Below are 26,536 nucleotides of genomic sequence, written 5' to 3' on the forward strand. Positions count from 1 at the left end.
TATTCACCGGCTCATAGATTCTTAAAGCTTTCCTCGCGCGGCGTCGACTCCAGCCCGGCATTTGCATCGCAACGCGAGAATCGTTCGTAATATACGGCGGACGATGCCATAAGCACGGAAGCATCGATTATTCTTTTGGCCGGCTCCCGCCCGTTATTCGCCGTCGCGATTGCAGCTTCCCTGCTTCCGCCGCTTTTGCACTTCCCTCCCCTCTCTCCCCCGTTCAAGAGTCCCGTGTCGCCAAAAAGACATACACGGTATTCGCATTGTGCATTGTGTATCCCCGCTATGCCTCTCATAGTCGGCTGACTTGCGTGGCAAAAATCGACGAGATAAATTCCATCTCTCTCTCTCTCTCTCTCTCTAGACGCAACGTCGCAGTTTCAGGATCTCTCGGTACCAACTATGTTGCATATTGTCAGGTTGTCATTTTATATTGGAAATTGCGTGTAACGTTACGCGTGGGAGGGACATTCCCTTCGTATTAAGTTTTATACAATCCCTTGACAGTTTGGGGTGGATTTTTCATTAATGAAAAACTGTCAAGGCGACGCGATGGTTTTTGAATTGCAGAAAACAACAACTAAGCGGCTTTTCGGGAATTAGATGCGAGGGGGTGGGGGGGGGGGGAGTGAAAAATAGAAATAATCGACAAAAAAAAATTTCCGGGTTTTTTCTTTCTCTATTTTTCTATTATTATTATTATTATTATCAAACAACTAAAGTATCTATATGGTTCGTCAAAAAATTTTAATACGTTTAATACCTGATCGGAGCTAATAGTCTCCCCCCGGTTATTTATGTAGCTTATACTACTGCTTTATAGTTTGATGATATATACGGGGAGGAAATATAGGTATAAGCCGCTTGTGCGGCAGCCACCGAATTTAATTGGCCGTATTGAAATGGGGCCCGTAAGTCAACTAGACAAAAGAAAATGTCAGGTAGGTCAAGAACCGGTTTATCGCTCTAGCGATATTTTATATATATACACAGGGTGTTAGAAAAGTCTGGAAACTATCAAATATTTCGAAAACGAAACTTTTTTGAGAAAAATGTTTCGAACCAAAGTTGTAGAGCTCTAAGTGGCGCATTATATAATAATATTAGTATGACCTTAAATAGCACCGTCAAGGTTATATAAAAATCACTTTGAATTTTTTAAACGGAACCCTCTATTTTTCATTACATATTTTTGTAGCTTATCTCGAGAACTTTCCAAAACACTATAATAAAGTATTTTTTTATGAAGTACTTTTTAAGTTATTTTATATTTTAATCTGACATATTTTGATATAAAAAATTAAATATCTTGTGAAATATTTAGTTTACCCTATATACCTTATTGATTATGCGTGTATTTCGGTCCTGTCTTCGGATCTGATGCATAAGGGGGTGAGGGGGGGGGGGCGGGGCCCTCTTCTTTTTCTCGTCTCATCTTTCTCCTCTTCGTCGGCGTGCCTTAATTGCAAAACTTTTTCATCGAATTTCTACGATTTCTCGGAAGAGATTGGTAATCACGAGAGCTCTCTTCCTCTTCGCGTCTCTTTTTCTCCTTCCCTTCTTCTCTCCTTCTTTCTCTTCTATCTCGAATAATGTATTATTCGCTTCTTGCTCCTTCTATTACACCGGCGGGCATTTTCTTAGCACGCGAGCAAACGCCGACGTGATTTGCGTTTGCGATCATTACACGGTTTCGCTCCGTGGGACGGAGAAAAAAGGCACGAGACAATGAAAGAAGAGGCAAAGGCCAGAGGCGAATGCGTCAGGACGAAAAGGACGAATTGAAATGCGAGAGAGCGCGGGCGCAGAGGCGGATGATGACGATCGGTCGTCATCTCTTTTTGCGAGGCCCTGAATTCGATTTTAGCTTCCGGCGACACGGGAGGATACAATATCGTACGACACTTCGTTTCTGCACTTCTCTCTTCTTCTTCTCTTTCATATTCCGTACTTTCCCTCCAAAGGATGTTTGAGAATTCAGACACTGTGTCTGCAAAGAAGCTGCAGACGCAGTTTGTCTGAGGTCAGTCAATTCTTTTACATTGTACTTTTATTTGATCTTTTAGAGTTTCTTCGATAAAAGAAGATTAAACCTGGAATAAAAAATTCAATCTAAATTTAAATAGCGTCACTATCGCGCATTAAATTGTGCTTAACAAAGTTTTTTTCCGTGGAATTGGCATGACAATGTCAAATATTGAATGCTCGAAATATATATATATATGTACATATATATTTCTCGTAGATTTTCGTCCTTGAATTTAGATATCGGGAGTTCGAGATATCATGCATCGCGTTTCAGTCGGTTTACCATAAACCCGTTTAGATTCCAGATATTAATCGCCAGCATTATATAATCCTATCGATATCCGCGGTTCGCGCGTATAGAAGCGCGAGAGCAGCGACTATAAATAGCACGACCGGAGCTTTTCGGTAAAGCGACTTACGGCTCTCAGAGAAACTTTATTAAAGGATCCGCGAGCGCCCATCAATCCACCCATCGACGGAAATGCGTCTGGCCGATAAATAAATGAAAGCTCCTCTATTAGAGAGAGAAGGAGAATTATATATCGCATCACGAGGGTGGTTCTGGCTGGTCGAGAAAAAGAAAGAGAGAGAGAGAGAGAGAGAGAGAAGCTTTATATTACCCCTCGATCGAACGTTCTCGTTCCCATGCGTTCCACACCCGCCCTTCCTCCTCTCATCCCCCTTTTCCAAGAGAGGACGTTTTAACGAAGTTTTCATCGTGGCGAAGAAAGAGACGGGTCAAGGAAGTAAAAAAGAGCCGATATACGAAGAAATTCGCGAGATAGGCCGGCCGATGTCATCGGTCTCGTCTCCCTTGTCATTTGGCATTCCCAGAGGGATGGTGGGATGGGAGGAGGCTGGGTGGGGGGGGGGAGCGCACACAGGGGCCGAGGCTCTATTTCTAGCACGGTCAGCGTGCCAGCGGTGAAGAAGCGCGTAATGGACCAGCTATAAACTGCATTCGCGTGACCGATAGCGATCCCTCGCACGATATGCACGTTCGCAGAAGAGATTTTCATAATGGTACGGGGAGGGGAGAAGAAGGGTTAAGAGTTGCCCGAGCGGGGATATAATATCTAACATTATCCGTACGCCCCGACTAAATCTATAATTTTCCTCGTTTCAATTAAACGACGAGTTGCGGTTTGGAATAATTACGGAGCAATTTGTATGACACTTGGCGTTGCGCCACGCGCTTCTGGGAAATATATATTGGATTCTCGACGCAAGGTTCAAAAGCCAACTACGTCCACTTGAGTTTAATCGCTACTTCCGATCGCCCTTTACCAATTGACATTAGAATTGGTGCCTTTCGCGGAGGGGAAAGGAACATCGCGTTCTTATATCACGCGTGAATTTTTCCGATTTTTCCTGCAAACTTTTCTTGGCGGAAATTGCTTTCGATCGGGAGGGGGAGAATCTTTCTCGATTCAACCCCCCGCGACGCGACATCGAGAGCGTTTATCGCGGTGACGTTTCAATATAGAGAGGGGTTAGGTATTAAAGTCGCTTGTAAAATTTTTCACTCGTACCATTTGAAATTATCCCTCCTCCATCCCTCCATCCCTTCTTACTCCCATTTTATTTTAATACGCTTTTTATTTGTTTCGGATTCCCGGATATTTTTTTCCTCCGATTGTTCGATCGCTCGTGCCATAATTTCGGTAATTTCTTTCGAGCAATATATCTTTCGCGACTCCCCATTTTAAATCTTTATTCGCTCGTATAGTCGACTTTCAATGTTGCCCTTTTACTGGCCGTGCGCCGCCGTTTCTTTTTTCGGTCGATCGTAAAGTTCTCTCGAGCCGGTCGGCCATATACTATCACGATTACGGACCGCCGCTGATTTAATTCGCGTACGTTCGCAGGCGTGTGTGCACTCGACGAATAAACGAAACAAACACGGGGGCGAACGAGGCGAGGACGAAGGGGGTGGGAATTTTACGAACCAGTCGCGGATTTTTAGGAGCGCGGCCGAGGTAGCGTTTTTAAAGCCAGGCGAGGCAGAAATACCTTTTTTTTTTTTTTTTTTTTTTTTTTTTTTGGTGTCTTTCTGGGCCTGAAATTCTCGAGATTTTTTTTTTTTTAGAAGCCGAGACATCGGCAGAAAACGCGTTCGATTCGTTCCCCGATCTTTTTTTGCCACTTTCTCGAACGGGCAATCATTTATTATAAACGAGATGTGCATATCGATCGTTTGACAGAACACGAGTGGAGTTTCGAGTTAGAACGAGACGATTCTGTTCTGTTGCAATCCTTTGTTCGTCATCCGATAGATAACAATATACGAGATGTCGGGCATAAAGTATGTTATTTTTTTATTCTGTGATATTTCATTGAAAGTGATAATTCAAAAAATCAAATTTATTATATATTAAATATTGTTTGTAAAATTATTTCATTAAGCAATAGGCAATATTATAACTCTTATATTTATCAAAATTAATATTCGCAGAAGTAATTGAATAAAATTTATTATCAACCAGATGCAATTTCAACACAATTAATTCAATCATCCCAATTACGCATATACACACAGAACACTGATATTGCAGTGAATTGACAATGAAAAAAACAAACTTCAAATTGTTTGAAGAATTAAAATGTGGGCGTGAATTTGTGTTCATTCTGTATCATTTCCGAATCCAATCGAAAGCTATGACGTAGATGAACAGAACTGTCATCGACAAATTGCTACGGGCTTCACTTGCATCGACACTTTAATACCCACGTTATCTTTTAATGACGCACAATTGATAAGAGATTTTATCGTTACAATTCGAACATCATAAAACGATGATTGAAATCGTCACAAGTCCGAAACTATAGCCGTCGTAGATAGATTCGTATCGTTCATTGTCGCGGCTTCACGCGTCATCAACGAGTTTCTTCGATGACAACCGTTATCGTAGGAAAATCCTGTTATCGCTACGAAGGGGCCCCGTTTTTAATCGGGTCTCGCGTATCTCCCTCTTCCGATGCACCCGATACGAGCTCCTGTATGCTTCTGATGCTTTTCGGCTTGGCTCGAGCATCTCCGCATCGCCGCCGAGTGCGTGCACCTTGCGGGGTGGGAGGCGCGACAACGGCTGAAAGTGCATGCGCGATGCAATTCTCCCGTTTCCATCTGGCACGCGGGATCGACGTCGAGGTCCCGCGCGAGTAGAAGGACATCGGGCACGTCGACCGCAATTATCGAGGCAATCCGTCCCGAGCGGGGGACGCGGGGGGACGAATCGCTTTTCCCGCCGAAGGATGGGTAACACACGGTTGCACCTTCGTCACGGATCTCTTCGCCGGCAAAGTAGCGCGACGTGGGCATTATTCACGAAGATGGAACGATCGAATTGATCCGCGTCCAGATCCCGTTCAAGTCTCGATGTTGCTTCGTGTGTTGGGTCGACGGTTAGAAGCCTAACGGTCTTTTCGTTAGAGATCTAAGATTTTTCAAGGAATATAGGAATTATATCGGAAGGACGCGAGAGTTAAATGTCACGAAGATAGATGGAAAGATTTAATGGAGGATAAAACTTATTATATTATACTATTATGTTCGAGAATCTGAAGATCCAAGGAACTTTCATGTTTTATATTTTTATAATATCGGAAAATCTCGCAGCGATTCTCTTTTATATTTTATTGTAGTGAAACAGAGTGTCCTACTCCCTGGAATTTTAGGGAATTTAAAAAAAAAGTTCTCTCTTTGATAACTTGCTCTTATATTGTTATGTGTTTAAAATATATTATAAATATCATGTATCTATCTCTTTATATCTTAACAAAATATTGAATAAATAATATACATTCTTTATTATAGTTTTTTTTGTGATAAAAATGAAAATGTCATGCAAATGAAAAATGTTTATCTTACAAAAGTTATTCGGTTTTTTTTTTTTTTTTTTTGCAGTAATTTAAACAAATTTAGCACTTGAGAGAGACTCGGTGTTTTTCCTTTGTATGAAAGAAGAATATTAGAAAACGCATATAATAAAAAAAATGTATTTAAAAAATCGCGCCAAAAAATATTCGAAATATTTCTCTTTACTCGAAATTTTGAACAAAAATACCTGAAAGATGAGAGAATTTTCAGGGGATTTTTTTTTTTTTTTTTTTAATAAAATTTGAGCAGACACTTTATAAAAGAAGCTTCCGATTCGTTGCTAATGGACTAAAAGATTTATATAGCAGTTTTAAGAGATGAAAAAATTATGTGGATAGGAAACAATTAATACGCAGGATTCGCGCCTTGATTATTTCATAAAGCAGTCGTAATTAACCCAGGAGGTTACTATGCAATTCAGGGGCAACTGCCTTACGTAAAGCGTGAGATTTATTCGTTATCCGCGGATTGGTCAAGCCTATTAACGGCCGATGGCAAGCAAAACGATCGATTACTCGCTACTTTCAGCAGCGCGCCGTGTTTACTTTATCTCGGGCATCTGTTCTTTCTTTTCGTAATATACAATACAATATATATACCACCGACCCACGCGCGGCCACGCGTATTGTCCGGTTTTTGCGCGGCGCTTAATCGAGACCGCTTCCCGTCGATTCTTACCAGCGAGAGCGCATTACGGAACGCAATCCGCTTACGCGTCGTCCGCATAGCGTCGCGTCTCGATCCTCTCTACGTGGAGAGGCGCCTTATTATGCTCACGTCACAGGCTCGTTATCGTCGGTTATGCATTGCACACGCATACGCGCCCTTGTTGCCAAGCACGAGGCGCAACGAACGCGGAGTGTGCTCAAGGTGCTCGAAAAAGTGACATTAATATTTTCCGAACTTGCAACGCGGAGCTTGTGGAATTAATTAATTTTTTCTTCGCCAACAATATTTAAAATCGAAACTTGAATACAAGCCCTTTTTTTGATGAAAGTTTTTCAAAATATTTAATTAATTTTGTGCGTATAAATGACATCATAGCTACAAGAATATTAAATAAAAAATGGGGGGTTTCTATATAAGATTTTAAAGTTGACCTTTACATGACCTTCAAATGATTTCCCAAGGTCAAATCATTGTCACCATCTTATGGCCCTCTTGAAACCACACAACTTTTGTTTGAAACATTTTTCTTTTCCGGGCTTGGTTTTTGAGATATTCGACTGGATGGATTAAAATGGGCCACCCAGTATATATATTCTGTACTATAGAAGTATTACGGTAAGATTATCAAAAACTAAATATTTTACGAGATATTTAATTTTTTATATCAAAAAGTACTTAATAAAAAAATACTTTATTATAGTGTTTTGGAAAGCTCTCGATGTCAGCTACAAGAATATTAAATAAAAAATGGGAGTTTCTATATAAGATTTTAAAGTTGACCTTTACATGACCTTCAAATGATTTTCCAAGGTCAAATCATTGTCACCATCTTATGGCCCTCTTGAAACCACACAACTTTTGTTTGAAACATTTTTCTTTTCCGGGCTTGGTTTTTGAGATATTCGACTGGATGGATTAAAATGGGCCACCCAGTATATATATATATATATATATTTTTCTTTTCATTATTGTTATGTCCCGTTTTCAAAAACTTTGTATTTTCTTTTTTCCTATATTCTTTTTCAATTGTTATTCTTCCTACAGCACTAATTGTGCGATCCATTTTATCATACCAAAGGGATTTTTGCCATTTATATTAATTAAATAAATTAAATAAATATATAAATAATTAACAGTTAATAAGAACGAAATGTTTCAACGCATATCTCGGTGATAACGTAACAATATTCCATGATCATTCAGCGACATGCGTGATGTCGCGTTTCTTCATATCACCAAGCGGGCAGTTCTATGAATTTGTAGCACAGATGCGCCTCTCTCTCTCTCTCTCTCTCACTCTCTCTCTCTCTCTCTCTCTCTCTATCTATCTCCCCGGTCGGTTTATAGCGCATAAAAGTATCGCGTTTCTCAGGTGACTTGCGATAACGGTATCCCGACAGTTCGCAAGAACGTCATCGCATCACAGTTAGTAGCCGCGGATATCCGGTACTGACCTTATCCCGCGAGAATAGCCCAAAGAGACCGTATACAATGACAACGGTGTCGCGAACCTCCCTTCTATCTCCTTCTCCCTCTCATTGTTTCTCTCGCAGTATCGCATCAGCTGTGGAGGGGGGTGGGGGTGGGGCGGGAGGGGAAGGGGGACGTCGCAAACTCCTTCATTTCATTTCTCGTTCGCTCTCTATCGCGAATCTCTCGCGTATTTTATCCACCGCGCCTCCCCTCTCCTTTTCCCACTGCCACTTTCCTTTCTCGCCGACCTCGCGATTCGTTTCCTCTCCCCCCCCCTCCCCTCCCCTTCCCCCCTTTCTTCGTCGCGGGGCGTGATATACGAAGGCGCGTGTGACAGAATCGAGGTCGTAGCTCCTTAACTTACGGGAGGAACAATCCGGTTCGCCTTACCTAGGTACGTGCGATCACGTACGTTTCCTTCCCCCTCGCCCCTTCCGCGAAGATAGAAGGGACATCATCCACCTCTATCGCACTCAGCATCGAGAGAGAGAGAGAGAGAGAGAGAGAGAGAGAGCGCACACACACACACACACACACATATATCACACCGATCGCGTTAGCTTCTGCCCATCTCTCGCGATCGCTGGGACCGTTCGACCATTTTTCACGGTCGGTAGCGGAACCTAGAACGAGAACGAGGTTCGCTCGTACTCAGCATCACGATAGGTCGGTCGGCGGCTGAATTATACTCGGTCGGTCGATAAATTTTCCGGAAATTTATCGCCGCGTACACGCCGGTATTCTTCCCCGAACGATTCCACTCTCCTTTCTGTGTACGGCTTCTCTCGCATCTTCCGGGCAATTCGCTTTTAACGCACCGGGCTCTCTCCTTCGTTTCCCGAATGGGGAGGGTCGGTATCCCGAGAAAAGTCCCGGGCTATACCCTTATATAATCGTGAGAGATTTATAGGTTTCGTAAAAAGAAATGAGAAAGAATGTATTTTGAAATATATCCGTTTAATTGTCTCAATTAATATACTTTCTAGCTTAATATATTGACATAACGCGCGTATTTTTATGCTAAAAAATTATATAAATAGATTTTTTTTTTTTTAATATGATTTAAAAAGAGATATGATCGATCTCTAATTTTTTATATTTAACTTACTTTATCATTTTATCGCAAGTTTCGATATTTTAAAATATTTTTGTATCGCGTTGAAAAAATATCACTTTATTTATTTATACATTGTACTTTCTGTTTACATGTAGGTGACGTGTTGCGTATCAAAGGGTTTATATTTCTTTCATTAATATAGCGTTAATAAATAAATAGAATAAAATATCTGATATACAATATGCCATATATTCCTTTGGGGGAGGATTGTAGAGACAATCGGAGACAACTAATTCCGCGATTGGATAAAACGGTAGAGACGATCGTAATTCTTTTTACTGTTCTGAAGGGACGCAGGGGAACACAGCATCGGAGCGTTCGCCTTTTTTTCTCGTTTTCCAATCCATCATCGGAGTTGTTTCGACGGATCTTTAGTCGGACATGATTGCGTCGTTCCTTCGGGGGGGATGGTTTATTATACGTTCCTCTTTTCTACCTGAATCTTTCCGTTCCGGTTTATCTTCCTCTCTTTCTATTCTTTCTTACCTTTTTTCCCCCCAAGCTCTCCTACTAATCACCGGGGTTTCCATCATCGATTCTATGAAGCGAGTAATCACCGATGACTGCCAACTCTCTTTCGCGCAACATAATTTGCATCGTCGTTATCGGCTCAATCGGGTCGATCGCCTTTAAACTGCCAATGAACTTACATTTATCTCTCGAATTTATTTAATCAATTATATTGTCCGAAAAGGAATGCATTTCGAAAACTTTAGGAAATTTTTCAGATTATGACAATCTTTCAAACCATTTTATTCTCTTTATATTATTTTATATTTCAATTTATATTCCCGAAAATATTTATATATACTGGGTGGCCCATTTTAATCCATCCAGTCGAATATCTCAAAAACCAAGCCCGTAAGAGAAAAATGTTTCAGACAAAAGTTGTTTGGTTTCGAGGGGGCCATAAGATGGTACCATTGGTTTGACCTTGAAGAGTCATTTGAAGGTCATGTAAAGGTCAACTTTAAAATCTTAAATAGAAACCCCCATTTTTTATTTAGTATTCTTGTAGCTGACATCGAGAGCTTTCCAAAACACTATAACAAAGTATTTTTTTATTAAGTACTTTTTGAGTTATTTTATATTTTAATCTGACATATTTTGATATAAAAAATTAAATATCTCGTAAAATATTTAGTCTTTGATAATCTTACCGTAATACTTCTATGTGCAGAATAATGAGACAAATCAATTAGTATAAAAAAAAAATTGTTTTTAAGAAAATTATTTACAATGTATTTTTTTAAATTATTTGTTTGTTTTTTTTCACTAATTGATTTGTCTCATTATTCTGTACATAAAAGTATTACGGTAAGATTATCGAAAACTGAATATTTTATGAGATATTTAATTTTTTATATCAAAAGATGTCAGATTAAAATATAAAATAAGTATCAACAAGTACTTAATAAAAAAATAGTTTATTATAGTGTTTTGGAAAGCTCTCGATGTCAGCTACAAGAATACTAAATAAAAAATGGGGGTTCCTATTTAAGTTGACCTTCACATGACCTTCAAATGACTCTTCAAGGTCAAACCAATGGTACCATCATTATGGCCCCCTCGAAACCAAGCAACTTTTGTCTGAAACATTTTTGTCTTCCGGGCTTGATTTTTGAGATATTCGACTGGATGGATTAAAATGGGCCATCCAGTATATATAATAAATAAATTTGAGAATTGTTAGTTGCAAAATGATAGAATTCTGAAAGTTATAAATTGGAGTATCTCCAAACGAGATGAATGCAAGTTACAATGCTGCCTTCATTTGCTGATGCGATTAAGGACTAGGTCGTTTATTAACGTAATTCAGGAAACTCTGTCGCGATTCACATCGCCGTTGCTGAAAAGTCGCTTGAAGCCGCGCCAAAGTGTATCAACTCGCATAGTAAATCCAAACATGGCTCTTGGATGATCAATGCATCTCTCGTGAGACAAACAATGATGCCGATGCGCTATCGTTGCAATGCGTGCGATGCGACTCGGGATTTCCCGAGAAATCGCACGCATTCGATTCGGCGATTTAATACCGCGTACCCCGCGAATTTATTCCGCATATTACATACAATAAAATCGGTAACATTCTTTAAATCAGTCTTGTCAAATTTTTTCGAGACAGATAACATATAAATAATATGCAAATAAAATATTTTTCAGTCTTTTTTTAGTTTATATCAACAACAAAAAAAACAAAAAAAATTCACATGAATTTAAATGCGCGCGAGAGAGAGAGGAGGGTCACAGAGAAAGATATATACATTTTCTTAGCAATAATGGGAAAAAAAAAAAAAAAAAAAAAAAAAAAATTAATAATGTCAAATAATGCTGAGTGATCGTCGCCGTTTATTCTTACGCTTGCTTTGAGAATCACTGTCGTTCGCTGTCTAATCTGACCGACTTGCTCGCGAGCCGCGTACATCGAATTTCACTCCCGTCGTTTAGGGATCCTCAAGCACGAGAAGGCGAGGGAATCGTTTTAGCTACCGGTTTTCACAATCGGGACTCGTGACTCGTGTCCGTCCCGCTCGCTCCCTTAAACCGAACTTTCTCTCTTTCCCTCCGTCTCGATTAATCAATTCGCAAATGCAATTCATCGCGTGTTTTCAGATTTAATTTCCTCCGCTCTTTTATCTATCTATTTATCTTTCTTTTTCTCTCATTTTATTCTTTGAAGAATTGTGACATTCTCGTTATCGTTGGTCGATGTCGTAAAAACGGACCGAGATTAAGAGACGGGTGAAATGTATATTTTTGTTTCGTTTTTTTTTTTTTTTTTTTTTTTTTGAACTCTCTGCAACACTTGTAATCAACGATGATAAACGAACAGCATGAAATAAAATGATTCGAGGTGAAGATATTATCCGTGTAATAAAACTTGTTTCGCGTTTAACGAACTCTGAGAAGTCATTCATCTTTCTTTCTATATACAGTCCCTCAGAAAAATTTTTTAAACTCATCTTCTGCTCAGAATTAGTTAATTTTGCTTGCTACGGATTATCGATGACGCTTTCGATGAATATTGATAATTCAATAACATGTGTTATGCGGTTTTTTTTTTCTTTTATGTATTTTTTACGCGGCTTCTCTTAATTTGCTACGAAATTATGGACGTCAGTATGATGGAAAGAGGTACGGTAGGATTTGTGAATTACATCACGTTCCACCTTCTCCCCTCGGACACGAGACATAAAAGAAGAAAGAGGAGAAAAAAAGAATCATTCGGCGGCGACCTCGATTTTTCGCGCACGTCGCCGTTTTTAATCGCTATAACGCCCCTGGGCACGGCGTGGGGTAAACGGGATGTTATCGGAGTCTGCGTATTCGATTCGAAAAGCCTTTACTATTTTTTCTTATAGCTCGGAGATATCTAGGAATTAAATGCAGTAAAAAATGTAACTGTCATTATTATGTCAATTTAACATCAAAATATTATTTCAGATAAAAGAATACTCTATTTATTAATCAAACAGAGAGAGAGAGAGAGAGAATATGGAAGCGTTTACCAATGTAGAATTACGCATACAAAGAGAGAACCACATCGTAATCTGTCATTATTTTTGGCAATTTTTTGAACTGATAAAAAAAAGCTATTCTATATTTTTAAAATTATTTTATATATTTCTAAAATTAAATTTTACAAAATGGCTTTGTAGGCAAAAGTCTGTACATTTAAAAATAACAATTCTCGAAAAAGTTTCGAGATCTCTCTCGATTTTTCCAACTCGTACGTCAAGTGCGTTCCGTCATTATTTTCAGCAAGTTTTTAAACTGATAGTGGAAAATCGATATACAGATAAAGCTTAATATATATTTTAAAATCTATATTATATTTTTCCAGAATTATTTTTTATATATTTTTTCAATTCCATTTTAAAGAAAAAAAATTATACTCTATGAAAAAGATCTGTACATATAACAATTGGATGTTTGAATTGAATTTCGCAGTGCGAAATTTTTTACTCGAGGCCACGCGTACAACAAATATTTAATTATCCGCATTAAGCGAAGCGGCAGAATTTTAATTCGGCCAAGGCAAGAGAGTTCTCGTGCGAGAAAAAAGGAGCCGGAACAAAAAAAAGAGGAAAAGAATCGCTATCCGCGCCGCGTCCATTTCGGACATTATTAAAATTCAAGAGCGGGCATCGGTCGCAGATGCGCGGACGCGGTGCAAATTCTATTATTATGAACGAATCCAATAAAGAGGCGCGACCCACCTGCATTTCACACGTCCGCGCAAGGTTTCCTTTCCTCCACGGATTATCGAAAGATCGAAGAGGCGAAGTCCAGTCGCGTCAGATTTTTTTTTTTTCTTTCCTTTTTTTTTGGCAAGCGTTACCTCGTCGTCGATAATTCGTCGACGTTTCAATTTTATCACGCGTGAAAAAGTAAAAGGCGTCATTTCGAAAAGAATATGTTATAAGAAAAAAAAAAAAAATTATTATTAAAAGTAAAAATTATTATTAAAAACTTTTCTAATTTGTGAGAGGTTTTAAGGAACATGAAGAATTTTTTATTATTATTATTATTATTATTATTATTATTATTATTATTATTATTATTATTATTATTATTAATCTTATGGAGAGAATATAATATGATATGATATATATTGTATTTGATATAACTAGGGTTCGATCGTGTCGTGATCGATAGGATAGCCCAAGACGAGGATAGAGCGCGTAGACGAGGATACTACGCGGAAGTCATTTCGTATAGATTGAAAGAGAGAGAGAGAGAGAGAGAGAAGTCTAGCGTCTTCTCTGTTCTTTTTTTTCTTCTTCCTTTCTTTCATAGGTCACTCCTCCTTTTTCTCGACAGCAGTAGTCGGCCGTTGTCTCTCCGGCTCGCCTTTCACGGATGCTTACCGTTATACGCTCTCGCATTATTATCGTAATCATAGCGCAAGTCCGACGCCCCAGGAGCGTGGCCTATATTTTCTCTCAATGTATAATCAATGATTCTTATTATATCCTTCCCCCCCCCCTCCCCCCTCCTTCTTTCCACCGCTGTCAATGATCTCTCTTTTTGCCTCTCATAATTTTAATCGCTCTCGCGTCTCATATTATTTAAAATTTATATAAATTATTTACATTAATATTTATTTAAAGTGATGGAATAAAAGAGTCTATTTAATAGAAATATTACAATATATTAATTTTTATTATATATTTTATCACAAATAAAGTATATAATATAAACTAATATAATAAAAATATATATGAGTTTACATTATATATAGTTTATTTAATAAAAATATTATTTGACGATAAGAAAGAGATTTTTTTTTTTCAATATTGCTCTTTATGTTTATTCCAGACTTATAGTTGAATCCAGTAGACAATAAAATATAAATTTACGCTTTCCCGAATCTCGTAAAATTAAAATGCAATTTACATTATAAATTTAAATAAAATGAGCGTAATAAATGAATGAAAGAAACTCGGGAGAAAGCCTTTCCGTGCGACTTTCAATGCGTGTTTATTGCACGCATATCTCTCGCATCCCTCCACTTCTGCCACTGGCTTAAGTCTTTCCGCGTTTGTCCTTTCTCATTAGTTTGCAGCACGGCGTGTCTCTCCGCCGCCTTCGAAGGAAGAAAAACCTGACCTATCGTACGCTGGCCTCGTCTCTCTCTCTCTCAATCTTTCCTCCGATCTCTAACACCGGTCTAACGCCGTCCTGGAGTCAATACTTTCACTGCCGCGCGAGCGGCAACTTAACGATGTCATTTCGGGCCAACGACCGCCGAACGCGGTTCCGGGCTTTGATCGGACGCGAATGTAAGAGAGAATGCGCTTACAATTGCAAAAATTCTAAAAATATTCATTGAAAAACCACACGCTTTGCTTATAACGAGACTCGAAGATCCACCGCGAAATATCCTCGAACGAAGGAGAAGAATCGCGAAAACGATAACGGGGGAAAGGAAAAAAATGTTTTTCTGACATTTTTTTACTAGTAGAAAAGATACTTATTAATATTTTTTCAATCTTCCCGTATCGTTATAAGGGGATGAAACCATAACAACCCCTATTCAATTTTTTATTAGAACTTTTTAACGGATCGGGGGATATGATCGTCTAAAAATATGCGTTTAGAAAGCTTGATTCCTGTAGAAACTTTTTTATTTCCTTTATTTTTTTCGCTCATTTTATATATACTCAATAGTTATCAAGGGTGGGGGAAAAAAAAACAACTCCTCAGAGAGAAATACAGGAATATACAGGGTGTCCGACAAGTAAGTGATCAAACGAAAGATGGAGGAGGTAGTAGATTGGGTCAAACTGAAAAGAAAAGTCCTGTTAATTAAATGGAAATTAATTTAAAAAAGATCGACCAATTCGCGCGACTATAAGCGCGCAGCGAGAAAAGACAACACAAAACTAGGCGTGCGACAATGTTTTGGGAGGAGCTTTCTATAAATGACGACGGTTACGTATGAGCGGTGCATAATGATGGATTCTTGCGTCCTAGCAATCGCATATCGTGCGAATTGGTGTCGATCTTTTTCAATTAATTTCTCAATAATTATTACAAAAATCACAAAATAATACAGATCTTTTCCTTTGGTCACTTACTTGTCGAACACCCTGTATATTTATATGAAAGACCCTCCCCCCCCCCCTCCTTAATTTTCGACAAAGAATAATCTCCTAAAATTTTTCGCGCTTATTTAGAAACACCTAGGTCGCTTCAGACTCTCTCTTCTTTCTTTCTCCCCCCCTCCCCTCCCCTCCCCCATCCCCCCTCCTCCCGTCTCCCCGTCTTAAATTCTTCGTATCATTCATCGTATATTTGTCTTCTTCCTGATTCTTCGCCGTCGCCGTGTAATTCTTCATCAATTTCAGTAGCCGATATCGAATTTCGTAAAAAATATACAGGGTGTAACGGAGCGCCCGTATCAGTGATTTTTCGAGAAAAACAACGTATCTTCGTGAAAAATGTTTCATGCAATAATTGTAGAGCTCTAAGTGGCGCATTATATAATAATATTAGTACGACCTTGAATAGCATCGTCTAAGGTCATATAAAAATCACTTTGAATTTCAAACGGAACCCCCTATTTTTCATTACATATTCTTGTATTGTAGCTTATTCTCGAGAGCTTTCCAAAACACTGTAATAAAGTATTTTTTTCATCAAGTACTTTTTGAATTATTTTATATCTTAATCTGACATATTTTGATTTAAAAAAAAAAAAAAAAAAAAAAAAAAATTCGTAAAATATTCAGTTTTCGACAATCTTACCGTAATACTTTTATGTGAAGAATAATGAGACAAGTCATTTAGTATAAAAAGATAATTGTTTTTAAGAAAATTATTTACAATGTATTTTTTTAAACAATTATTTGTTTTTTTTTTTTTTTTTTCATTAATAATTGAAAATGCGTTGTTTCCTCAAAAGCTGCTGATACGGGCGCTCTGTTACACCCTGTGTATTTATATTTATATTTAACAAATGGAAAATTTTTTTAATATGGATGTATTGTAATTTAAAGAAATTATAATTGAAAAATGAATTAAAGTGAATTTTAATAATTTTGTTATATTGCTAATAAAGTGATTTTGTCATTTTTTTTATAGTTGTGATATTCATAATAGAAAGTAATAATAAGTAGTTGTAATGGAAAAATTTATAAAACTTACAGTAAATTTATAGTATATATATATCAATTGTTAAAAAAAAAAATCACAATTTTAAAATTCAAATTGCTAAAATAACACAAACGACTTTCAACTATTCTTTCTATTTACATTTGAGTATAGCGATGCATCGGAACAAGTCTTATACCCGTATTCATAGTCCGTCCTTGAGGAATAAGGATTCCTTGTTCCTCGTTCCATGTTTCATAAACTTTCCTTGACCGAACAAGGAATCTTATTGGCTCCCTTATCTCAAGGAAGGTCACGAGCTTCCTCGAGGAGTGATGCGACCTTTTTAGCAGACGATACGCAGAATATAACTAAATATAACCTCCAAAAGTTAGTTTCGTTACATTTGTGGTTTTGTGGTTATTTGTTGTCGCGCTCTCAAACTGAAAGTGTATAAAGGAAAAAGGGATAATCTACAATGAATTTTTAAATGATTCTGACGATGGATTTGAAGACGAAAATCCAGAGAATCGGATTCTGTGGCGGATTCCGAAAAGATACATTCGCGATTGGGAAAATCCCGTGGAATTTTTTGAAGATACGAAAAAGTTTTCATATGTATTATATGAAATTAGTTGCAGGCAGCATAAAACGGTGCTGCCTCCATTCGGTCACTAAAAATCCCTAAAATTTTCCTTCCTTCTGAAAGGGAGACTCGTGGTCCATCTATGAAACAAGGTGGCCTTGCAGATTCAAGGAATCCTTCATGGAGGCTTCCTCCATCCTTAAAATAAGAAAGGACTATGAATACGGGTATTAGAGAGTTAAATCGCAGCGTTATATAAAATCGACTCGAAACATGCAGATCGCGTTTGCCAATTTCACAATCGAATACATCTAGTTGCAACTCGGAATGATGCAACTCGCCGCATTCAAAAGTTACGATAGCCCTCACGTCATAAATACCTGCTCGCGAAAGAATAATTCGTGCTATGAACACAGCGTAATTATACGCACAGTCATACCGTTATAAATAGTTTCACGATTAAAGAAAACGGATCATTATATTAATCATAGAAATGATTATATGCGCGGTAAGAGAGTAATTTTAATTTTATAGTTTTACCCCACGTACTTTTCTCCGTTTTAAAACACATTTTACAATAGCGTGACCGAAACGGGACTTAAAACGGGGCTCCAGGTTCTTTTCATCTTAGAGCCCGCCCCCCCCTCCCCCCACCCTCCTCTCCCCTTAAGCCGCCTCTCTCGTCCGACATGAGTTCGCTCGTGTTTTGACGTGCACCTTTATCCGCTGCACGTGTAAGAGACACAATCTTTGCGTGATACCGCTCGTGATCAATCACGGGCGGCGACGGGGCACGTCTGACACGCATGACAACGACAGTTACACGTGTCAGAATTTGCCGGTTGCCGCTTTGCCAAAAGCTGCGAGGAGCGATGAAGAAGAGCCGCGTGGGCATAAATGTCGCATGTGCAATTTACTCGGAAGAATATAAAGAGACGCTCGGAAGATACCGCCGGGTCTCCCGTATTCTTCCATCTCTCCCCTTTCTCCTCCTCCATCTTGTTTTGCTTTTCGCATCTTTATATTCGTTATTAATCAACGTAACACCTTACGCGTGCATGTCGTGGTTTTTTTTTAATTTTTATTTTTTAAATTAATTTGAATATTTTCTTTCTCTTTCTCGTTTAATCCCTTCATCCCATTCTCTCTCGCTCGTAATTCTATCGTTAGCCGGATAATAATTACATAACTGTAAACGTAATCCCGCGCTCTTCTTTTCCGCGAAGGTGCAGAGCGCAGACCAGCTAATCGTCAAATATTTGCTGAGCCGTATTGCAAAACGCAGTTCCCGCCGTTATCTCTTATTGCGACTTTTACACACACGCTCATCATCCCGCTTCTTGTCTTATCGGTCTGTTTGTGCACGCGTGACGAATGCTTGCGCAGCAGAGCATCGTCATCGCGCGCTCAAGCACGACCATGGCCAACAGAATTTTCTCGAGGAATCCCTGACCAATCCGTTACCACCCACCCTCTCGACGATAGACGCGACGGTACAGGTGCTTGAGAGAAAAATATATGTTGGAAATATATAGGACATCTTTTTTTTTTTCAAACAAGAAATAAAAAATTAAGTGAATAATACGTGTAATTATGTTATTATTATAATGATTTATACACACCCTCAAAGATTTTAATTATTATATATTAAAATAAAAAATATATGAGATGAGAAAATGTATAGGAAACTTTTTAATGACAATTAAAAAAATTAATGATATATATATAATTATGTTATTATTAAAATGACTTATTCTGAGATCGATAACAATCTATCAATCTATATATTAAAAGATATATAAATTATTATATATATATAATAAATGATATATATGATTCAACATTGGAATACTTGCGCCAATTCTGAAATAAAGATGGATTGTCGATGTATGATTTTGTTGTATTTAGTAGAGCGGTCTCATTCTAAAATATCATACTCTATTTTCACGCCAAGAGATGTATGCGATATGTTAGTTGACATCCGCTGCTGTAACGACGCAGATAATTTTATTAATTAGATGAGACGATTTATTGACCCCGATCCAATAATTCCAACGATATTTATTTAATATCTCTTTTAGTTTCTTTTGAAAATTATAATGTTTTATCTTTATTCTATGATACATGCATGGAGTATTCAGGTAAAAACATTCGATACTTTTGTAGGTATATACCTACACATAATATATTGTTATTAATAGAAGATATACGGCACGATATAGAAAACCAGTTTACGCTTCGGTTTTTGAAAATTGACAGGTCGCGTCGGTTCACGGTTGGCCGCTTATCGTACAGGTGTACCGATAAGCGGATAAAGGTCAGAGAGTAGAACGACGTGGTCGATACCTCTCTCGCGATAGGAGAGAGTATACACGCCGAGTTAAATATAAAAGCGCCGCGATACCGATTGTGCGTGAAATTGTTTAGACGCCGACGTGTGTACGCGTCTCTCGTTATCCCCACGCCGTTTCTCTATCGGCGTTGATAATTCTATTTAATGACCGAAGTGTCTGTGTGCAATGCACGGCTCCAAGTAATGCACGTGAATAGGAGAGAGACACACGGTATTGTGTCGAATTATTGTTAATAAATCTTTCCGTTAAAAAAAAGAAATGACAGATATCTATAAAAAGATGGCTATCATTTTTGATTGCGGCAACTTTTACTTACAAATCGGAGATATTGAATTATATTACTATAAATTATATATTATATTTTAATGATATTATATTCCAAATTATATTGAATTATATTTCTAAAAATTATACAGGGTGTCCCATTTTGAAGGACCCACTCAAATATCTCAGAAACACTGCGTTAAATCGAAAAATGTTTCAAACTAAAGTTGTGTGTGGCTTCAAGGGGGCCATAAGATGGTGACAATGATTTGACCTTGGAAAATAATTTGAAGGTCATGTAAAGGTCAACTTTAAAATCTTAAGTAGAAACCCTCATTTTTTATTTAGTATTCCTATAGCTGACATCGAGAGCTTTCCAAAACACTATAATAAAGTATTTTTTTTATTAAGTACTTTTCCAGTTATTTTATATTTTAATCTGACATATTTTAATATAAAAAATTAAATATCTCGTAAAATATTTAGTTTTCGATAATCTTACCGTGATACTTCTATGTACAGAATAATGAGACAAATCAATTAGTATAAAAAAAAGAAATTGTTTTTAAGAAAATTATTTACAATATATTTTTTTAAACAATTATTTGTTTTTTTTTGGCACTAATTAATTTGTCTTATTATTCTGTACATAGAAGTATTACGGTAAAATTATCGAAAACTGAATATTTTACGAAATATTGTATTTAATTTTTTATATCAAAATATGTCAGATTAAAATATAAAATAACTCAAAAAGTACTTAATGAAAAAATACTTTATTATAGTGTTTTGGAAAGCTCTCGATGTCAGCTACAAGAATACTAAATAAAAAATGAGAGTTTCTATTTAAGATTTTAAAGTTGACCTTAACATGACCTTCAAATGATTTTCCAAGGTCAAATCATTGTCACCGTCTTATGGCCCCCTTGAAGCCACATAACTTTTGTTTGAAACATTTTTCGATTTAACGCAGTGTTTCTGAGATATTTGAGTGGGTCCTTTAAAATGGGACATTATATTTTAATTATATTATATTATATTTAATTATATTATAGTATATTATAATTAAATTACATTGAATTATATTTCTAAAAATTATATATATAAAAATTATATATTATATTTTAATTATATTCTAAATTATATTGAATTATATATTTATAGAGATTTAATCGAGAATATTAGAGAGGAGCTCTCTCGATTTATGAAATGTCATGAGAGAACGAAACACACTTATCGCGCGACCTCTCTCGATACGCATTTCGTTGAAGAATACTAAGCGCACTCAACGCCTATGAATATTTACTGCCGGAAATCGCTCGACAAACGCGACCTTCCCACTCTTCTCCTCTCGCAGGCAAATAATGGCGACTCCGCGATAAGAGCTGTAAAAATCGTGGCGTTTCCTGCGAAGTGCGCGATGCTCGCCGCGCCGGAAAAATCATTCCGGCGTATAATAGATTGCTTTCGCGATTGCCGGCGACGTGGCATAAGAAAGGTTCGCCGGCGAGAGGATAGAAGTACTCGACACAGGATGGGTCCCGCTGGAAAATATCCCGGGGACTGTTTTTCGCGCGCGCAACTCCTCGCGGGGACAACTCGTATATACGCTTATACTACTTCGCACTCGCGAGATGTTCCCATGAGAATATCAACCGCGTGGTCGTCATGTCATGGCTCATCCGCAACCGTGAGCACGTACTCGCCGGCCATACCGGCCAATTATCACACCGATGCGATGGCCGTTATAATCATCGGGAACATAACCGGCGATTGTCGCAAAGCCCATTGGCTATTCAGTACGCCAACGATGACCGCGTTGACACGTCGAACAACCGTCACTTCTGGCCCGGCGGACTTTCGGGAATATTAAATTAATCGCCAGCATCGAAGTAGCCTTCTCGGAAGGATTGTTACACGGAGAGAGAAGCGTAATAATCTTTCTGTAAAGATAGAGCTTTTCACAGAGCCGAATGTTACTAGGCAGAATTTTTTTCAGACACGTCATTGTTTTTTTTTTTTTTTTTTTTTTTTTGTTACAGGACAGCGAACATTTAATCACGCTCGCGCACCTGTCAGACTATAACATCTACAGAATACCGAACGCCAAGCGAGTTTTCGGCGCACCCTTCGAGTGGGGCGTCTGCCTCAGGCCAAACAGCAACGCCGAGGCCGAGGACACGGAGGCTGGGGAGCCCGGGATCAAGGTCATTGCTTTCGAAAACGAAAAATCGCGCGCCTGCTGGCTCACAGCCATGAGACTCGCTAAGGTAAGCGACACGATTTCTCATTCTCGTCTCGTCTAATCGGCCTTTTTTACTCGATAATATAATGCAAATAATTCAGCGATTTGAGTGCATCGCATCCTGGGGTATTCGAATATTTAAATGTCACTTTGTTAACGTAAAATATTCTTTTTAATATCGATTGAAATCAATAATTTCCACATCGGCATATTTATGTGAGCACTGTAAAAAATTTCTTAAATATTTTTCGTCTGCATTTTTAGATCTGGGTGTCTGATAATAAGAAAAATTTCACACGATCTGTCTGAAATCTGTCTCGATCATCAGAGTTTTTTTGAAAGTTCAGAATTCAGATAGCGTTCCGTCTGAAAATTCAGCCAATGCGTCTGCAAAAAAGCTGTCTGAAGAGTTTCAGTTAGATTATTTTTTACATTGAAAGATCGAAAGTTAAACATCAATAATAATCGAGGGAATGATCAGTGGAAAGACCGTCATACATATATATACACAGTTTTAATTAATAATTGTTTTAATTTGAAAGCGGAAAGCATGCACAAGCTAATATTAATTGGTTAAATGAGTATTTAAATTCGCGACGAGGATAATCGTCCTTTTACAATATCGCCGCTCAGCCGATTCGGCGTCCTATCTGCAACTCGACTCTTCCACCACTGGAACATGTGATCATCCCTCTGCGAGACGAGCCGTGGGTATTATTAGCTCCGCGATAGAGAGCCAGGTATAATGAGCCTTATTTTCTTTCCTTCCCAGCTCCTTTCCCCCCCCCTCGACTCGAATGTCGAAACTTTTTCGTGAAGCTCAAAGAAGTTGCGTGACTCGCGCGTCGTTCGTGTTTAACGGAGAAGGAGACAGAGAGAGAGAGAGAGAGAGAGAGAGTGTATATTGTATTATATACGTGCAACATAGGCACGTTTCGCGTGGCGAAATTTTTTTCTCGATCTTTTTTTAGAGTAGCCATGCCACTGACACCGTACACCTTTCTTTCCTTATTTTTTTATTTTTTTTTATTTTATTTTATTTTATTTTATTTTTTTTTTTTTTTACGAGGATCAAGCTCGTGAGACACCGGGGCTCTCGTTTCCCATCGTCGTCGATAATATCGGTTTATTCTCGAGAGCAGACAGCCTTTGTCTTCTCTCTTTTTCTCTTCTTCTCTAGTCTCTTCTCTTTCGAGCCAATGGAAGAGAGTGACTCGTGGTTAGTAACGGTTTTCGCTGGCAATGCGCGATCGGGAGTTCCGTTGATGAGAGAGAAAGAAAGAGAGACTCCAGACTACGGCTGCCTATTTTACATTACGTTACTCTTTAGACACCTATTCTTCCTCGAGCTCAAGTGCCTGCTTAGACCGTCTCTCGAATCCGGTTGGTCCTCGGGAAGTGCGACGGCATCATCATCGCTCTACCGTTCATTAAGTATAAAAAGAGTAACATATCCTCCGGCAATCATATGAGTAACTTGTAAATGATACTCATTTAGGGAAAGGAATAGGATTTTAATGACAATTTATCTATACGCGTACATCATAATATAAAATCAATAATCTCACGATGTTTATTCATATTGCGAATTTAGTGTTTAAACTTCTTTTAACGCATACAATCTCAATAATTTTATTAGATTTACACAAACGCTATCTCCCTCACAAGGGTTTCTTTCATCATCATTATAACTTGCTTCCATTCCGAGTAACACACTTGTCGGGTCGGGATAGCAATCTAATCTGCCGCGGGATGTAATTTGGAGACCCCTTGCACCGGAGGATCGTAAGCTGGTCTCCCTTGATGCATCCTCGAGGGTTTTCCGAGCTATGCGTCTGTACTATCGTAGCCCCTGGCAGGCAGGCAGACACTTGCCTAGTGTTTATCGGCCTCGTTGGCCATCCATGCCTGTCTGCATCTCCTGCTCGACCTATCCCGCTCCGGATTTACTATGCGCTCTTTCCCTTCTCCCTTTTATCCAAAGGGAGAAGGACGAGACGACGACCGTCTTGGTCGGCGCTCTAGGTAGTACTTACGCGTGTCTCAGCGCGACGAGGCCTTTGTAACTCTTTCATCCGAGAAACAGCTAGGAGTGTGATGAGACGCGGCGAACGAGAAACATTGTAGAAGACGGAAAGGGAGAGAGGAAAAGAGGGAGAGAGAGAGAGAGAGAGAGCGACCAAATGAACGGGTGTCGGCCCTCGGAGAGAGAGACCCGCAGGACTCGCTTTGATCGAGAAGACATTGACACTCCTGACAATCCCCTTTGTACTCCCTTTGTTTCTCCACTGTCGTCCATTTTTCCCCCTTCATTCCTTTTCCTTCGTCGCGTTTCAATCTTCCCGGACTTTGATTCGCCTCACTGAAAATCTACGAGTAGTATTAGCATGCGTAAAGAATCGTCTTTGTTGATTCACGAGGATCGGAATACTGGACCGAAGATGGTACGACAGCTTTTTCGATATATTTTATATGAAAAATATTAATAGAGCTTAGGTATTATCTGTAATCAATTATGTCATCAGTTTTGAGAAAATAACAAAGTAAAAACGAAGATTAATATTAAAGTAATAATTGTTTGATTAATTCAGGATCAGATGTCTCTAAAGATATCGTGATCGCGAAGGTACTATTATTTGTTGCCGGATATTAATAAAATATTGTCATTTGACATTATGAGCTTATTATCTAGCTTTTCGCCATGAAACGATAACGGTAATGAGAAAGCGAACAGATCGTGAAGCTATAAGAGCTGTAGATAAAGTTAAACCGGTAAATATCGGGTCGCTTTCTACTCGATTGTAACTCTATATCCTTCTGGAGAGTTTCTTGCTATAAAAAAAAAAAAATAGCTATCCGAGAATTATAATTATCTGTCGCACATACATACACATAGATTGTACTAACTTGCATTGTCATTCAATTATAAGGGAAACGTGTCAGCTTTTTAGCTGTAATCATTTTTAGCTTCCCCACGTCACGGAGATGTTATCTCACGCGATATCGAAGGGGTTCTACGCGATATTATCCTTCGTTTACTTAGAGACTTAGCGTACCTCGTTCCCGTTCTTCGTTTCCCTATCGCTGATTAAGTGTTAGCATACACTCGTGCCTTACCACTTTCCAAACGTTGGCGGGTTTCGCCAACATCTACGTTTGCGAATAATCGAATTATGTAATTATCTCTCGAAACGCACGCTCACCGCCTGCTCCAGAGCCGTCTTCAATTAGTCGTCCTTCATCTTTGCTCAAACGACGAAAATTTGGACCTTGTTTAATATTCTATCTTACCTCTCGCGCGAGGAGGGGCGAAATTATTAATTTTGTAAAATAATTCTTGTCTTGTAATTAAATTTTTTTTTAAATTACGTTATATTATTATCGAGAGAGAATTATTAAGGGAACGCAAAATAATTGAAGATTTGAGAAATCCTGCATTATATAAACGCGGATACCACGAACCTTTCGAAACGGCGAGTCTATTTTCGCTGTTGCCAGGCGAGCCCTCGGCGATTGCAAAGCTCACCGGCATAATTTTCGTATCGCGATGCAAGCTACACAGCCCGCATTGGTATATTAGCAATCCGTCTGTATGTATGGGTGCACGTCACGGGTGAGACTTTGTCCGCGTGTACGAGCGCGGGTACGTGCGTGTGCGTGAGCAGTCATTCGAGCGTAGATGCGCCCGGCTCTGTCTTGTGGGTCGATACGATGGTTATACCACTGCTGCTGGGTCCATGGTTATGCACACGTTCACGTGGCACCGTCTGCTCCTCTCATCTTGTCTCCTCTCGTCTCGTCTCGTCTCGTCTCGTCCCTCACATTCACATCTTCTTCAACGTGCGTGAATCACAATCTGCACGAATACCGTCAAAGTACGTGTGTTAGCTTTTCAAAAATGCCTTTCTCTGGTAAAACAAATTTAAAAGTCTGAGTACATTTTTATTTAAAAGAAAAATTTTATTGGCTGATACTTTTTTGATATCAAGTATTTTAATAAATTTCTCTCTCTCTCTCTCCCTTTCTCTCAAATTAGGATTATATAAATAGTTTGCTTGGAACAAATAAGGAATAAAAGTTTACAATTTTTTTCTGTATTTTTTGTTGTATAAGGGCTGTTCTTTATGTTTTATTAAATTTAAGATAAATAGCAATTCTTCCGAATGGACAAAATTTATATGAATCCTGAATAAACAAAGAAATAAAGTTGTAGCTTGTATAAGACAGCTTTGCTGCAAATGATTATACCTTGAGCTGTCGCGATATCAAGAGCTCGCACGGATTTATCTTTCAGTACTCTGCGTTGATACCACTGCTT

At 38.4% G+C, this 26,536-nt stretch overlaps 1 protein-coding gene across 11 annotated transcripts in view; it reads left to right on the forward strand.

Annotated features, from left to right (window-relative positions):
- Positions 1-26,536, forward strand: part of LOC138933905 (growth factor receptor-bound protein 14) — a 375,103-nt gene that overhangs the window by 304,553 nt on the left and 44,014 nt on the right. For 9 of the 11 annotated variants that reach the window (XM_070297102.1, XM_070297099.1, XM_070297103.1 and 6 more), the window contains one exon: positions 22,016-22,243. The exons of the other annotated variants lie outside the window; for them this stretch is intronic. In XM_070297102.1, the coding sequence (XP_070153203.1) occupies positions 22,016-22,243 (228 nt within the window). The remainder of the gene's footprint in view (positions 1-22,015; positions 22,244-26,536) is intronic. 11 annotated transcript variants of the gene reach the window in all.

This window comes from Polyergus mexicanus, unplaced genomic scaffold, assembly GCF_030449975.1.
Source record: "Polyergus mexicanus isolate NDT 795.1 unplaced genomic scaffold, iyPolMexi1.0 SCAF_6, whole genome shotgun sequence".
In the NCBI taxonomy this organism is placed as follows: Eukaryota; Metazoa; Arthropoda; class Insecta; order Hymenoptera; family Formicidae; genus Polyergus; species Polyergus mexicanus.